At 36.5% G+C, this 14,486-nt stretch overlaps 2 protein-coding genes and 1 long non-coding RNA gene across 4 annotated transcripts; 1 reads left to right on the plus strand and 2 right to left on the minus strand.

The window, feature by feature from the left end:
- The first annotated feature begins 4,937 nt into the window (after positions 1–4,937).
- Positions 4,938–8,956, plus strand: LOC115976762 (cation/H(+) antiporter 18-like). 2 transcript variants are annotated; one of them, XM_031098244.1, is made up of 4 exons: positions 4,938–5,112; positions 5,195–5,437; positions 6,109–7,110; positions 7,189–8,956. In XM_031098244.1, exons 2-4 carry the CDS (start codon positions 5,237–5,239, stop codon positions 8,395–8,397), a joined length of 2,412 nt encoding a protein of 803 aa, XP_030954104.1. In that variant the 5' UTR covers positions 4,938–5,112; positions 5,195–5,236; the 3' UTR covers positions 8,398–8,956. The 2 variants fall into 2 exon arrangements, with proteins under 2 accessions (XP_030954104.1, XP_030954103.1); XM_031098243.1 differs by lacking the exon at positions 4,938–5,112 and having other exon boundaries at positions 5,125–5,437.
- Positions 6,020–10,992, minus strand: LOC115976765. The gene is made up of 5 exons (XR_004088372.1): positions 10,853–10,992; positions 10,577–10,761; positions 10,396–10,494; positions 10,173–10,289; positions 6,020–8,349 (listed from the first exon to the last, which is right to left on the minus strand). It is a non-coding gene; the product is annotated as an uncharacterized LOC115976765 (long non-coding RNA).
- Positions 10,993–11,047: 55 nt separating this feature from the next.
- Positions 11,048–13,330, minus strand: LOC115976763 (paired amphipathic helix protein Sin3-like 1). Its single transcript, XM_031098245.1, has 3 exons — positions 13,192–13,330; positions 12,370–12,449; positions 11,048–12,277 (listed from the first exon to the last, which is right to left on the minus strand). The coding sequence occupies exons 1-3, from the start codon at positions 13,276–13,278 to the stop codon at positions 12,106–12,108; spliced, it is 339 nt and encodes a 112-aa protein (XP_030954105.1). The 5' UTR covers positions 13,279–13,330; the 3' UTR covers positions 11,048–12,105.
- Positions 13,331–14,486: the final 1,156 nt, after the last annotated feature.

The raw sequence follows: 14,486 nt of genomic DNA on the forward strand, positions 1-14,486 counted from the left end.
CTCATGTGATGAGCCTACGAAATGAGCTAAATGCAATCAAGAAAGGTGTTGATTCCATTGATGGATATTTTCAGAAAATTAAGCAAGCCAGAGATAGATTGGCTGTTGTTTCTATGTTTGTGGATAAAGAAGAGCTCCTTCACATCATTCTTGATGGTCTTCCTTCTGAATATGATTCATTTAGTTCAGTAATTAGAACTAGAAGTGATGTATTATCAGTTGAGGAATTGAATGTTTTACTCAATGCTGAAGAGAGAGTGATTAAAAAGAGATCTAATACAGTTGATTCAGCTTCTATGGCTATGGCTGCAAAATTTTACTCACAAGGGTTTCAACAAGGAAGAGGTGGTAGGAATAATAATTAGAGAGGAAGAGGTCGAGGTCATAATCATAATTCTGGAGGAGGTTCTCACTATGGTGGTGGTAGTTATTCCAATCCCAGTCAGTTTCAGAATTTCAATTCAGGATTTTCCCCTCAGTTTCAGACCTATAATCAAACTAAGCAATCATCTAACCAGAATCTAGGTCAATCAAGCAGGCCTATCTATCAGATCTATGGCAAGAATGAACACTCAGCTCTTGATTGTAACCATAGAATGGATTTCACATATCAAGGGAGGCATTCACCTGCAAAACTTGCTTCTATGGTGGCTAATGCAGCTCAAGTTCAAGCTTCTAATGCTTGGCTTACTGAAACAGGTTGCTCAGACCATGTGACTCCTAACCTGTCACAACTCTCCCTCATGTAGCAACCAGTTCAAGGATCAGAGACTGTCACAGTTGGCAATGGCCAAGAACTACTAGTGACTCACATTGGTAATGGTAAGCTTTGAACCTTAACTCATAACTTTAGGCTTGATAACATTCTAAGAGTGCCTGACCTTGCTTCCAATCTTCTTTCTGTTCATAAACTTTGCCTTCAAAATAATGCTTTTTGTAATTTTGATGCACATAAGTTCTTAATTCAGGATTTACCCATGGGGAAGATCCTCTACGCAGGGTTGAGTAAAGATGGAGTTTACCCTATTCCATCTAATCATGATCTGTCTTCAACTTCTTGCCTCAATTCTGTCCACAGTCCTGCTTTTGTCATTGTCAAACCACATCATATTCTGCTATGGCATCATAGACTTGGGCATCCAAGCTCTAAGATTTTACTTTCTACTTTAAAACCTGTATTTCCTTCTATTTCTTTGTCTCAGATTGATGATGTTTGTTCATCTTGTGAATTCTGTATAAGTGCTAAAATGCACAGGTTTCATTTGAATAAAACACCTCTTGTTTCCACTTCACTTCTTGAACTTGTGCATGGTGATGTTTGGGGTCCTTCTCCACTCACTTCTCTACTTAGTTTCAATTACTATGTAATTTTTGTTGATGATTACTCATGGTTTACTTGGTTATTTCTTCTCAAACATAAGAATGAAGTCCTTTCTCTCTTCAAACACTTTAAATCCATGGTTGAAACTCAGTTCAGTTCTAAACTTAAGATTCTTAGGACTGATAATGGCTCTGAGTACATTAACAATGATTTTAAATCCTTTTATTCAATTTCTGGTATTCTCCACCAATCTTCCTGCCCTCACACTCCTGAGCAAAATGGTGTTTCAGAGAGGAAGCACAGGCATATAGTTGAAACTGGTCTTACTATTCTATACCAGTCTCATCTTCCTCTCAATTATTGGTCCTATACTTTCTCTGCTGCAACTTATCTTATAAATAGAATGCCTTCTTCAGTCTTAGGTTTTCACTCACCTTGGGAGAAAGTTTATTCAAAACCCCCATCTCTTCATGCTCTTAAGGCATTTGGTTGTGCCTGCTATCCATACCTTAGACCTTTTAACCAAAATAAGTTGCAGCCTAGATCTAAACCTTGTGTCTTTTTAGTCTATCCTCCACTTTCTAAAGGTTATATATGCCTTGATCCAACCTCTAATAGAATATACATTGCTTGTCATGTTTTGTTTAATGAGTTTCTCTTTCCTTTTGCTCATGATTCTAGTTTTATTGATCTTCATCTTCCCTTCTCCTCATCTCTATCTAATTGGTTTTCTACACCTACACAAATTGTTGATGAATCTGTCCACACTTCTTCTACTGAGTCTGTTGCTATTTCCACACCTCCTGACCTCACATCTTCTCTTCTTCCCTCTTTTCTTTCTTCATCAATTCCTATTCCTGTTGTTCCTTCACCTTTGGTTGTTCCTTCCTCTATTCCTACTTCCTTGTCTATTATTGCTCCTGTTCCTCCTTTATCTTCCTCACAAACTGTTCCTAGTGTATCTGAGTCTAATGCCATTGTTCCTGTCTCCATTAATTCTCATCCAATGCTCACAAGGTCAAAGCATGGTATCTATAAGCCTAGAGTTATGCAGGTTCAAGCTGATTACACCATCACAGAACCTCCTTCTTTCACTATTGCTTCTAAACACTCTCAATGGGTAGCTGCTATGGATGCTAAGTTTCAGTCTTTACAGAAGCAAGCTACATGGTCTTTAGTCCCTCTTCCTCCTCATAAAAATGTGGTCACTTGCAAGTGGGTTTATAAGTTGAAACGGCATAGTGATGGCTCTATAGCAAGATATAAAGCTAGATTGGTTGCAAGGGGATATCTTCAACAATATGGCATGGATTATGATGAGACTTTCAGTCCTGTAGTGAAGCCTGCTACTGTGAGGATTCTCCTAGCTTTGGCTGTCCAATTTGGTTGGGAATTAAGGCAGTTAGATGTCAGTAATGCATTTTTGCATGGGGTTCTCAAAGAAGAGGTGTATATGGCCCAACCTTAAGGCTATGTTGATCCTGCATTTCCTCAGCATGTCTGCCTCCTTCACAAAGCTCTTTATGGTCTCAAACAAGCCCCTAGAGCTTGGTTTGAGAGGTTTACTTCCCAATTGCTGCACATTGGCTTTTGTGCTTCTATTGCAGATGGTAATCTCTTTATTTTAGGCATGGCTCTTCAATTGTATTTCTCTTACTATATGTGGATGATATAATAATCACAGGCAACAATTTCCAATCCTAGCAGGAAAGGGAGGGAAACGGATACTCAATTTAAAGTGAGTAAACAGAATTCCATACTCGATCTCATAGATACATATAGGATTCTGCGGAAAGCCGTATTCGATGAAAGTCGTATGTACGGCTTGGAGGGAGATCTTTCATATCTTTCGAGATCCACCCTACAATAGGGGGTCAAAAAGCCAAAATAAATGATTTTAGCCCTTATAAAAAGAAAACGGAACCATCTAATCAGAGGTCAGGTAGGTCTTTGAAGGAAGAGCAAGCGAAGTGGGTAGATGGAGATGATGACGTGTCGTGAATCTTAACTGTTGATGGAATTGTGGATTAAATGTTTTTTTTTTTTAATATCAGTTTTTTTTTTTAATTCCGAAATTTATTAAAAAAAAAAATCAAAACGATGTCGTTTTGGCTCAATTAACGGCAGGACATAACTGGGGTTTAACGGAACCCTGCATTAACAAAAATTTAAAGTTAAAGGACAGAAATAAGAAAATTGAAAGTTAGAGGATTGAAATGAAAAAAAAATTGAAATTTAGAGAGTTAGTTTTGAATTTTTGCCTTACATTAAAGGACATGTGAGTAGAAGCTTCCATATATAGTCCTTTAACATGACGTCAGATATTTATGTCTTGCATTGCATCCCAAATTTGAACATATATAGTAATATCAAATACAAATCCATCACTTCTAGTTCTAATTGCCAAAGAACAACACCATACCAGTGAGGGATCTCCTATCCGCAGGGTCCCCAGCCCAATCAGAATCACTATAAGCAGATAAGGAAATAGGACCAGAAGTGAATGCAATTCCAAAGTGCAATGTGCCTTGAAGGTATCTAAGAATACGTTTAGCTGCCTGAAGATGATTTTGAGTAGGAGTACTCATATGTTGACATGCTTGTTGGATAGCAAATGAGAGATCAGGTCTTGTAAAGGTAAGATACTGTAAGGCACCAACCAAGCTCCTATAGGATGTAGGATCAGATAACACTGGACTATCATTGGGTAGAAGATGAGAGTTAGGTGAGGAAGGAGTTTTACATGGCTTACAATCAGTCATGCCAAACTTCTTAAGGAGATCAGAGGCATATTTGGTCTGATGAACAAATAATCCAGAAGAAGTGTAGTCAATTTGCAAGCCAAGGAAGTAATGGAGTAAACCAAGATCTTTGAGATCAAAATCCATCCCCAACAGCTTGATAATAGAAGAGACAAAACTGGATTTGTTGCCTGTGATTATTATATCATCCACATATAGCAACAAAAATACAATTGAAGAGTCATGCCTTAAAATAAAGAGATTACCATCTATAGTAGAAGCACAAAAGCCAATGTGCAGCAATTGGGAAGTAAACCTCTCAAACCAAGCTCTAGGGGCTTGTTTGAGACCATAAAGAGCTTTGTGAAGGAGGCAGACACGCTGAGGAAAGGCAGGATCAACATAGCCTTGAGGCTGGGCCATATACACCTCTTCTTTGAGAACCCCATGCAAACTAAAAACTGGTGATTTATTCTTGTCATTTATTCTTTCTGGGAGATTGGTGTGTCTGGATACCGCTTATTTTGCTGAAAACTAAAAACTGAAAAATTGAAAACACTGTAACAAAATAATTTTTAAATGTGAGAATAATGCTATGGGACTAATTTTTAATGAAAGTTTTGTTGAAAAAAAAGGTTTGTGGGTCCCGCGAACAGTGCACGGGACCCATTGGAAACACAACATAGCCACAGAACGTGCATCTAACAAAAAAAAAAAAAAAGAAGAAGAAGCAAGACGCTGCCTTTTCATTAGTACCCAAATGGGTACTCATTCTACTGTAGTTTGGTGCATGAACGGAGTCCACATTGACTGTGTAATGATAAGAGTAAAGATGTCACCTTTTAGAGATCATGAATATCTTTTAAGCGGAATTATTAGGCTCAAAGATATCACCTTTAGAGAACATTATTATCTTTAAAGTTGGATTATTAGACATCATCATTAGAGATGGAAGGTGGGTCTCCACCATGTGTGTGTGACTCTGTGTGTGTGTGCAGGTTCAAAGTTGTTTGGTTTGATGTAGAGGATGCTAGTGGATTTCTTGTGGTGGTAAACAAGGAATACCATGCAAACTCAAGTCTAATCTCAATCAGGTTTTAGTTTGAGTCTGATAAGATATCTCTCTTTGCAGGCTCTGAAGTAAACTAATTTTTGTGGACTTCGTTAAAGCGAAATGGTTTCCAACGCTACAGCAAGACTGATATGTCCATCTCCAATGAAACCTACATCAAATGGAATATTTCAGGGAGATGATCCTCTTCAATTTACACTGCCTCTTGTCATTTTGCAGATATGCCTTGTACTTGTAGTTACAAGGGGTCTGGCTTTCATCCTAAAGCCATTAAGACAGCCACGAGTTATTGCAGAGATAATTGTAAGTTCATTTCTTCTTCCCATACTTGCATTAAATTTAATTAAATATCAGTTTCTCTTGCCTGATATGACATACTTTTGTGCACCCACTATCACTTTAATCCCTCAAGGCAGATATTAAAGAGTAGTGCATAGGTCCTTTACTAAAATTTTCCACTCAACATTTGAAGTTTAAAAAGCTAATAAGAAAACCTATGTGGGTTAAAAGTTTTCCAGTTTATGGTGTAAACTTGGAGTTCTCATGATGTGGTTTAGGTGCCACAAATTTGTCAGTTACAGTCGCAATACCTTGTAAAATGCAAAAGAAGTTTTATTTTTGAGTTTAAACAATCACTTGGTTCAATACACCTGCATTCTTGTTTGCGCATGTATTTATCTATCTATCCATCTACTGTTTTTTATTTGTTTTTCCCCTTGGAATGTTTACTTTTCAGAACAGAGGAATGGTGGTTGCTTTTGAAAAAGATTAAAAAAAGAAAAGAAAGAGAAATAACTGTTTTACGTAGGTCAGATCACTGAATAACGTAAAATGTTGGAGTTATGGAGCCTGATCTATGGATTTCACCAAATTGACATTTTCACATTTAAAATTACTCAGCCAGACAGAAATAGCTACCATTGCTTAAATTTGTTTACATTTTAGTGAGTTTACCTTGTGTTGCTATTTGAAAGGGAGGAATATTACTTGGGCCATCAGCTCTGGGACGAAGCAAAAGCTATATGCAAGCAATTTTCCCACAAAAAAGTCTCCCAGTCTTAGATACTCTAGCAAACATTGGTCTTCTATTATTTCTATTTCTGGCAGGACTTGAGTTAGATCCTAAATCTCTTCGTCAGACTGGAAAAAAAGCATTGGGCATTGCTCTTGCAGGAATCAGCCTTCCTTTTGCATTAGGAATTGGTTCCTCATACGTCCTAAAAGAAACAATATCTACAGGTGTAAATGGAAATGCGTTTCTTGTCTTCATGGGTGTGGCCCTCTCCATAACTGCCTTCCCTGTCTTAGCTCGTATTCTGGCTGAACTGAAACTTTTAACCACTGATGTTGGAAAAATGGCTATGTCAGCTGCAGCAGTCAATGATGTGGCTGCTTGGATTCTACTTGCTCTTGCCATTGCACTCTCTGGCACTGGCAAATCTTCCCTTGTCCCGCTTTGGATCTTCTTATCTGGCTGCGTTTTTTTTGTTTGTGCAATTTTGATTGTTCCCCCAATCTTCAAATGGATAGCCCAGAGATGCCATGAAGGTGAGCCAGTAAAAGAGACTTACATTTGTGCTACATTGGCTGTTGTTCTGGCTGCTGGGCTTGTTACTGATGCTATTGGAATTCATGCCATGTTCGGTGCTTTCGTGATTGGAGTTCTCATTCCAAAGGATGGGCCATTTGCAGGCACTCTTGTGGAAAAAGTTGAGGATCTTGTATCTGGTCTCTTCCTGCCACTGTACTTTGTTTCAAGTGGATTGAGGACAAATATAGCCACAATTCAGGGGCTTCAATCATGGGGTCTTCTGGTTTTAGTCATATTTACTGCCTGTTTTGGGAAGATATTTGGCACTCTTTTGGTGACTCTTCTTTGCAAAGCACCTCTCCGTGAAGCTCTCACATTGGGATTCCTAATGAACACTAAAGGCTTGGTTGAACTCATTGTTCTCAACATTGGTAAAGATAGAAAGGTAATGTCAGTGTTCATTCAGTTTATGGTGGGAATCAAGATCTTATGGTTCTAACAGCTTTGCCTTTTCCATTTGCAGGTATTGAACGACCAGACTTTTGCCATTATGGTTCTAATGGCCCTGTTCACTACCTTCATCACCACACCTATTGTCATGGCTATATATAAGCCAGAAAAAAGGAAAAGAATGGCTGATTACAAGAATAGAACAATTGAAAGGAAGAATCCAAATACCCAACTTAGGATTTTGACCTGCTACCACAGTGCAAGAAACATTCCATCAATTATTAACCTCCTTGAGGCCTCAAGAGGATCTGAGAAGCGTGAAGGACTTTCTGTGGATGCACTGCACCTCATGGAACTCTCTGAGAGGTCCTCAGCTATAATAATGGTACATAAGGCAAGAAAACATGGGTTGCCCTCCTGGAATAAGAGCCAGCAATCAGATTCTAACCATGTTGTTGTGGCGTTTGAGGGTTACAGGCAATTAAGTCATGTGTCCATCCGGTCAATGAAAGCAATCTCATCAATGTCAGACATGCATGAAGACATCTGTAACACTGCTGAGACAAATAGAGCTGCAATTATAATTCTTCCATTCCATAAGCACCAAAGAGTGGATGGTTCACTCGAGACTACCCGAAATGACTTTGTCTTGGTTAATCTTAAGGTTCTTGAACATGCACGGTGCTCAGTAGGGATTTTGGTTGATCGTGGACTTGGTGGAACCACTCAAGTAGCAGCGAGTAATGTTTCTTATTTCATTATGGTCCCCTTCTTTGGGGGCTGTGATGACCGTGAAGCCCTTGCTTATGGGGTTCGCATGGCTGAACACCCTGGTATAAGACTAATGGTCATTCGTTTCATAGTGGAACCTGAAAGCATGGGAGAAATTGTCAGAGTGAATATAGACTCCTCTTCTAGCACCGAATTGAGGTCATCAGATGAGGAGTTCCTTGCTAAATTCAAGCAGAATATGGCCAACGATGACTCCATCAAATATGAAGAGAAATTGGTCAGAAATGCTGCAGATACAATTGCTGTGCTCAGTGAGCTAAAGTGCTGCAATCTGTTTTTGGTTGGTCGAATGCCTGAATGTGAAGCAGCCTTGGATTTAAGCAGGAGTGATTGCCCAGAACTGGGGCCTGTAGGAAGTTTGTTGACTTCAACTGATTTCTCAACAACAGCATCAGTTTTGATAGTCCAGCAATATAAAAGCAGAGCATCTCCAAATTTGACCCTGCAAATGGAGGATCAGTCACCTGACAAAGACTCAGAATCTAACTAATTGAACTACAGAATGTACTACAGAATGTAATTGAAAGCTGTCAGATTAGCTTGTCTTCTTAGGTTATGATTCTCACTCTTAGACAAATCATTGTCTCTCCTTGTTATACATATTTTTTTTTTATAAAAAAAAGCTACTTATCATATGGTCATTTGTTTAGAATCTCATATGTTTTTATTCACTTAAAATGATTGACATTTTACATCTCACCACATTAAAGAATAAAGAACAAAATGAAATTTCTTTATCCCTTATCTTGTCCTTTGTGAATGTTGTGTAATCTATGATAATATGAATCGACGCATAGTCCATTACTGTCTAGATTTTTCTCTAAACACAAGCGTAATAGTAAATGCTTAAGGGCTAAACTAAGCACCTTTTTCATGACTAGAGGGGGCTGCCACAATTCAGAGTTCAGACTGGTATAAGTTGTGTTACCTGACATAGAATAGCTGGAATTTTATAATTGGAGGGATTCTTTATATGTGTTTGTATTGCTTTATGGTATTATAAATTTGTTAAGATCGTTAGAATGGAAGTTTTGCAAAATTGCTATGATCTGCAACCCTCTCTTTTTATATCCTTTCTTTGCCTAATTCTAATTGTATCTTTAATCAAAGATAAGGTTCCATGGGATGCATATTGTGAGTTAATTTTTTAATGCAAATCAATTAAGGCTATTCAATATTTAAGGTTATTCAAGTCATTTGCAAATTAAGTGTACCATTCCGGGTACCCCACAGGATTTAATCAACTTCGCCAATCAACCTGGCCATATGGGTGGTTCTTTCAGAAAGGGCCAAAGTTACAAATTCTTGTTCCCCCACAAACTGCTCGAGTTGTAACTTGTATCTATACCTAGTTGTAACTTGTGCCTATACCCAATATATATGTAAACTTTGTTCTCTTTTAAATTTCAATGAAGTTATTGATCCCAAAAGCCCATATGTGGGTACACAAGTATGGAAAATATTCTCTCTCTCTCTCTCCGTGATCTTTGTGCCAAATAATTCTTTAAAATGTGAAACACTTGGGGGTGACGTCTCAAAGTCTTTTTCTTTGTTTGTTGTAACATAGTGTTTGGCCTTTTGAGAATAGGAATGGCAACAAGACAGGATCGGATCATGAGTGTCTTGTCTTCATCTCGTCTCCTTTTCAGGGTGAGGCAAACCCATGTGAAGAGGCAAATCCAATTCGAAATTGGGAAGGAAATATTTTACTTGTTCTAATGAGATAGCTCTAATATGATGATATAAAAAATAAAACATAAATGGAAATGACAATGGTGAAATATTTTACTAGTAGCTTCCACATGTATGTGGGCATGCCAATTCAGTTTTTCCACTCATTGGAGCACTCAATTCAATTTCGTAGATATGGAATATTGCATGCTAAAATCATGCTGCTTTTGGGAGAAATATAGTGAACTCATCTAGCAAATCCGGGTGATCATCATAGAGAAGAGTGGCAACCTAACAATTGTAAACAAAACCACTAGGAAAACTAAAAAAATCAAGGCCACTAAAAATACAGAAAATTACATGAACAAGAAACTTTCCAATAAAACAAGAGCAGTGAACAAACAGAGCCATAACATATTGTAGACCTTAGTTTTGAACTTGTGCTCCCTCCTGTACATTTTTAAAATGTCTACGAATGCTTTATAATGTCTATCGTTTTGATTAAAGTGTTTCTGTAGAAAATAAATTCATCACTAAAGCGCAAGAAACCAGCATTTGCTGTTGAAATTCAACAGAGCAAAACAATATATGCACCTTTATCTAGTTCACAGTTCACAAACCAAAATCCTCTGCTGAAAGATATGCAGCTTCCAGAAGAAATCTTCTGAACTCATCAAGCAAATCCGCATGACCATTGAAAAGAGAGTAAATCTGAAATTGTAAGACAAAAACCTTCTAGAATACTGAAAATTACATTAACAAGCAAACTTTCCAAAAAAAGAGCAGCAAAACAAACAGAACCATAGCATATATTTACCTCATTGTAGACCTCATTTATGTCCCTGTGCTCATTCCAGTACTTATTCCAAATGTCTAAGAATGCTTTATAAACATGTTCATCATTTTGAAAGCGTATCTGTAGGAACAAAGGTCCTCATTAAACCGCAAGGAACCAACATTTGCAGTTGAAATTCAACAGAACGAAACAATATTTTCACCTTTATCTTGTCCACAAAGCTGATAGCTTCCTGACATTTAACCGTCTTCTCTTGTGGAAGAGCCTCATAATCGTCAAGGGCTATTTCATGTCCCTTTGGCAAGAAGATGTTAAACCCAGAAATCAAAGCTATTATGCCCTTTAAATAATTCCTTCAATCTGATCGTGATGCCGACAGTGTCAATTCTGCAAGTAAAAACAATGGCACGATCCATTAGGTTTTAGACGCAATGTTCCATTAATCCAAGAAGAAACTTCATAAATGCAATGAGTGTACCTTTGAGCATTAAAATCTTTCATGACCTTTAGGAACATGTCATATTTTTCTCTTTGGTCTTGAAACGTTTCTTTCACTTCCTTGAGATAGGTCCAGGCATCATATATTGTTAGTTTCCTCAAGAGTACCACCACCATCACCACCATCTACTGGGAGTTGGGATTGCCCACAGATTCAAATCCACAAATATATATATATATATATGTATATATATATGTATGTATGTATATGTATATGTTCAAAATATTAGTACAACCACAATTCATCCCAGACTCTATAGCAAAGTTGTTTGATAAATCACAACCTATAAATGTGCCCTCAAAAGTTTATTACTTTCTGCTGATAGCATGACACTCGGTCAATTTCAACGGCAAACTGTAGAGAATTGCCACTTCAGAAGCTTTGTCAAAATAAATTTGACACTAAAAGAGAAAGTATCTTGTCAAATACTTTGTGATAAATCTCACCACACTCAAATAGAATACTCAAATGAGTTATTATTAAAATAGAAGTTTTATTGATGCTTAATACAGTACACACACTTTGCTACGCATGCTACTTTCACTATTTCTCTCTTGCTATTTCCCTTACACTTGTTAAATACTACTCTTTGTAGAAACGACACTTATTGGACTACTACACTCTTCTTTTTGGATGCTGGATAAAATCCGTAGAAGGCCTTTATATTAAAAAAACAAGCCATTAACTCCTACAAACCTTCGTGTTGAAAATGTAGAAAAACTTGGTAAAAGAAAAGTCAACAAAGGCAACACATTTGCTTCTTGAACTTCTCTTCGCCTAGCCTAAGCTATTGTCCCTAATATGCAAACAAATAACACATGAAAAATGTTTCACCGTCCAAACTAAAGTTGGTGATGAATTCTACACAAACTAATCACAAAAATAAAACGCTCTAATATTTCATTTGTCACAAACCACTTAAAAAATTCTCACATGAAAACTTGTCTAAAATAAAAATCCAATTACAACAAGCAGAACCCATTACAAAACCAGCCAAGAGCATGATTCAAATTCAAACAATAGAACAGAAATATAACCCATATTTCTTTTCCCTCAAAAAAATTCAGAAAATTCCATCATATAAAAAATCACCAAGCAAAAACATTAGAGACGTTTAAAATTTAAAAAAAGAAAAAAATCTACCCTCGCACGAAACATTTTCTAGCAAATCAAACAGAACAAAGGAACAACTGTAAAAACAAAAAAAGAGAAAAGAGTACGGAGAAATAAACTTACAAGTCTTCAGGTGAAGAACCAGACGGCTGTTTCTTTGGTGGAGCAGCCTCATCATCCTCAAAGGTTATTCCATACCCCTTTCGCAAAAAGGTGTTAAACCCAGAAATCAAGTTAGCATGCCCTTCAAATAATTCTTTCACTTTGGAAATGAAGCCAACAGTATCAGTTCTGTAAGAACAAACAATGGCATAATCCGTTAGGTTTTAGATGCAATGTTCCATTAATCCAAGACAAAAAATTCATACATGCAATTACTGTACCTTTGAGCTTCAAAATCATCCATGAGCTTAAGAAACTCTTCATATTTCTCTTTTTGGTCTTGAAACGTTTCCTTCACTTCCTTGAGATAGGTTTTGGCAACATTCATTGTTAGTTCCCGAGAGGTATCACCAAGACCACTCGATGGGACTTGGGATTGCCCATCTCTTCAAATCAACAATATATATATATATATATATATATATTTAGCATTAACAATTCACCCCAGACTATTGAACATCTATAGCACCGTTATTCAATAAACAGAACATATTCATACCATCAATGTGATCTCTATGAGAGTACAAAAGTTTAAAACTTGCTGATACCCATGGTTCAAATTTCTCATTAGTGGCATTGTCTGCTGGAGAGCTAAGATTTGAATCCCTCCCCCCATTGTTGTAATCAACCAAAAAAAAAAAAAAAATCCCACAAAAGGAAAAAAAATTCCAATCTTTCACATGAAAACTTGCCTAAAAATAAAAATCCAATTACAACAAGCAGAAACCATTACAAAACCAGCCAAGAGCATATTTCAAATTCAAACAATAGTATAGAAATATAACCCATATCTCTCTTCCCTCACAAAAATTCAGCAAATTCCATCATGCAAAAAATCACCAAGAAAAAGCATTAGAGATTTTTTTTTTTTTTTTTTTTTTTTTAATGGGGCAAAACACTACCCTCCCATGAAACATTTTTTAGCAAACCAAAAACAGAAACTTTTTATTGAGTGAACCAAACAGAACCTAAGGAATCAAACAATTCTATTTCTACCTAAAAATAAAAATGTTAAAAACAACAAAAGAGAAATTAAAGCGTACATAGAAAGAAACTTTCGAGTCTCCACTCAAAGAACAAGACGGCTGCTTGGATTGTGAGGAGCCACCATCGTCTTCTAGTCTCTTCATTTCCGAACTAATCCGCCACGAAATTCTCAAATCTCAAAACACTGACCAAGAAGATGCCGACATATGATATCAAAAAATTGTAGATATATTAATTTTTTTATATATTTAATATTATCAAAAAATTGTAAGAATAAATCAATAAAAAAAATGGTGATGTGGTCAATGATTCGGTTCACTTCGATCCTATTCAATCCAGTTTGATCCACTTGGTCCATTTTCGTCCAATTTGATCCAGTTTAGTCCATTTAATCCATTTTGGCCAATTTGGTCCACTTCAATCCATTTGGTACATTTCAATCCTATTCAATCCATTTGGTGTCCATTTTATCTATTTCGGTCCACTCCAATCCATTCAATCCACATTGGTACATTTTGGTCCTCTTCGGTCTAATTCACTCAACTTCGGTTCATCCAATGTCCAGTTGGTCCATTTCGGTCAATTTGGTACTCTTTAGTCAGTTCTATTTTAGTCTATTTCAGTCCACTTCCATCTATTTCGGTTTTTTTGGTCAATTTCGGTCAATTTTGATGCACCAAATGGGAAAATTCAAGTTTGGGTTGAGAGTATCTATTCTAAATCCGAATTTATTAAAAAAAAAGATAGATAACAAAAAGTAATATTATTAATAAAATGGCAAGACTACTTGGCAAGACTACTTGTTAGAATTAATTAATTTTTCTTAAAAAAAAAATCTACATACCACTCAAACATTCATAATTTGACTATTTCCATTCTGCTAGTTTCATAGATAACAATCATCCAAAAAATGGCATAGGAATTCACTATCTATATATTGAGTAAGTTTTGACTCGTGTTAGTGGAGTTGGTTTAATTTATTCAAGATAGTATTCTATTGATTAATTAAACGTACTAAGTGGTGAATGTTTTGATAGTTTGTGCAGTATTTCCAAATTAACGAGAAGAGAACAAAGATTGGATACATGGATATAAATCATTGCAGAATAAATTAACTAGATGCAAAGTTTTCATTTTGAAAAGGAAAATAATTAATAATTAATAGTTCCCATCTGCTGGCAAGGTCTATACCTTTACACTTGATTAAAGATTAGATCATTATTAAAAATAAAAGCTCAAAGCTCATGCAACATGGAGTGCCATTCTATTTGGTGTCAATTTCACCAATCCAATCGACTTTCATGGCAACCAAAATCTTTATTTTCAATCCCCATTCACTCACAACAACTTA

Source organism: Quercus lobata, chromosome 2 (assembly GCF_001633185.2).
Source record: "Quercus lobata isolate SW786 chromosome 2, ValleyOak3.0 Primary Assembly, whole genome shotgun sequence".
NCBI lineage: Eukaryota > Viridiplantae > Streptophyta > Magnoliopsida > Fagales > Fagaceae > Quercus > Quercus lobata.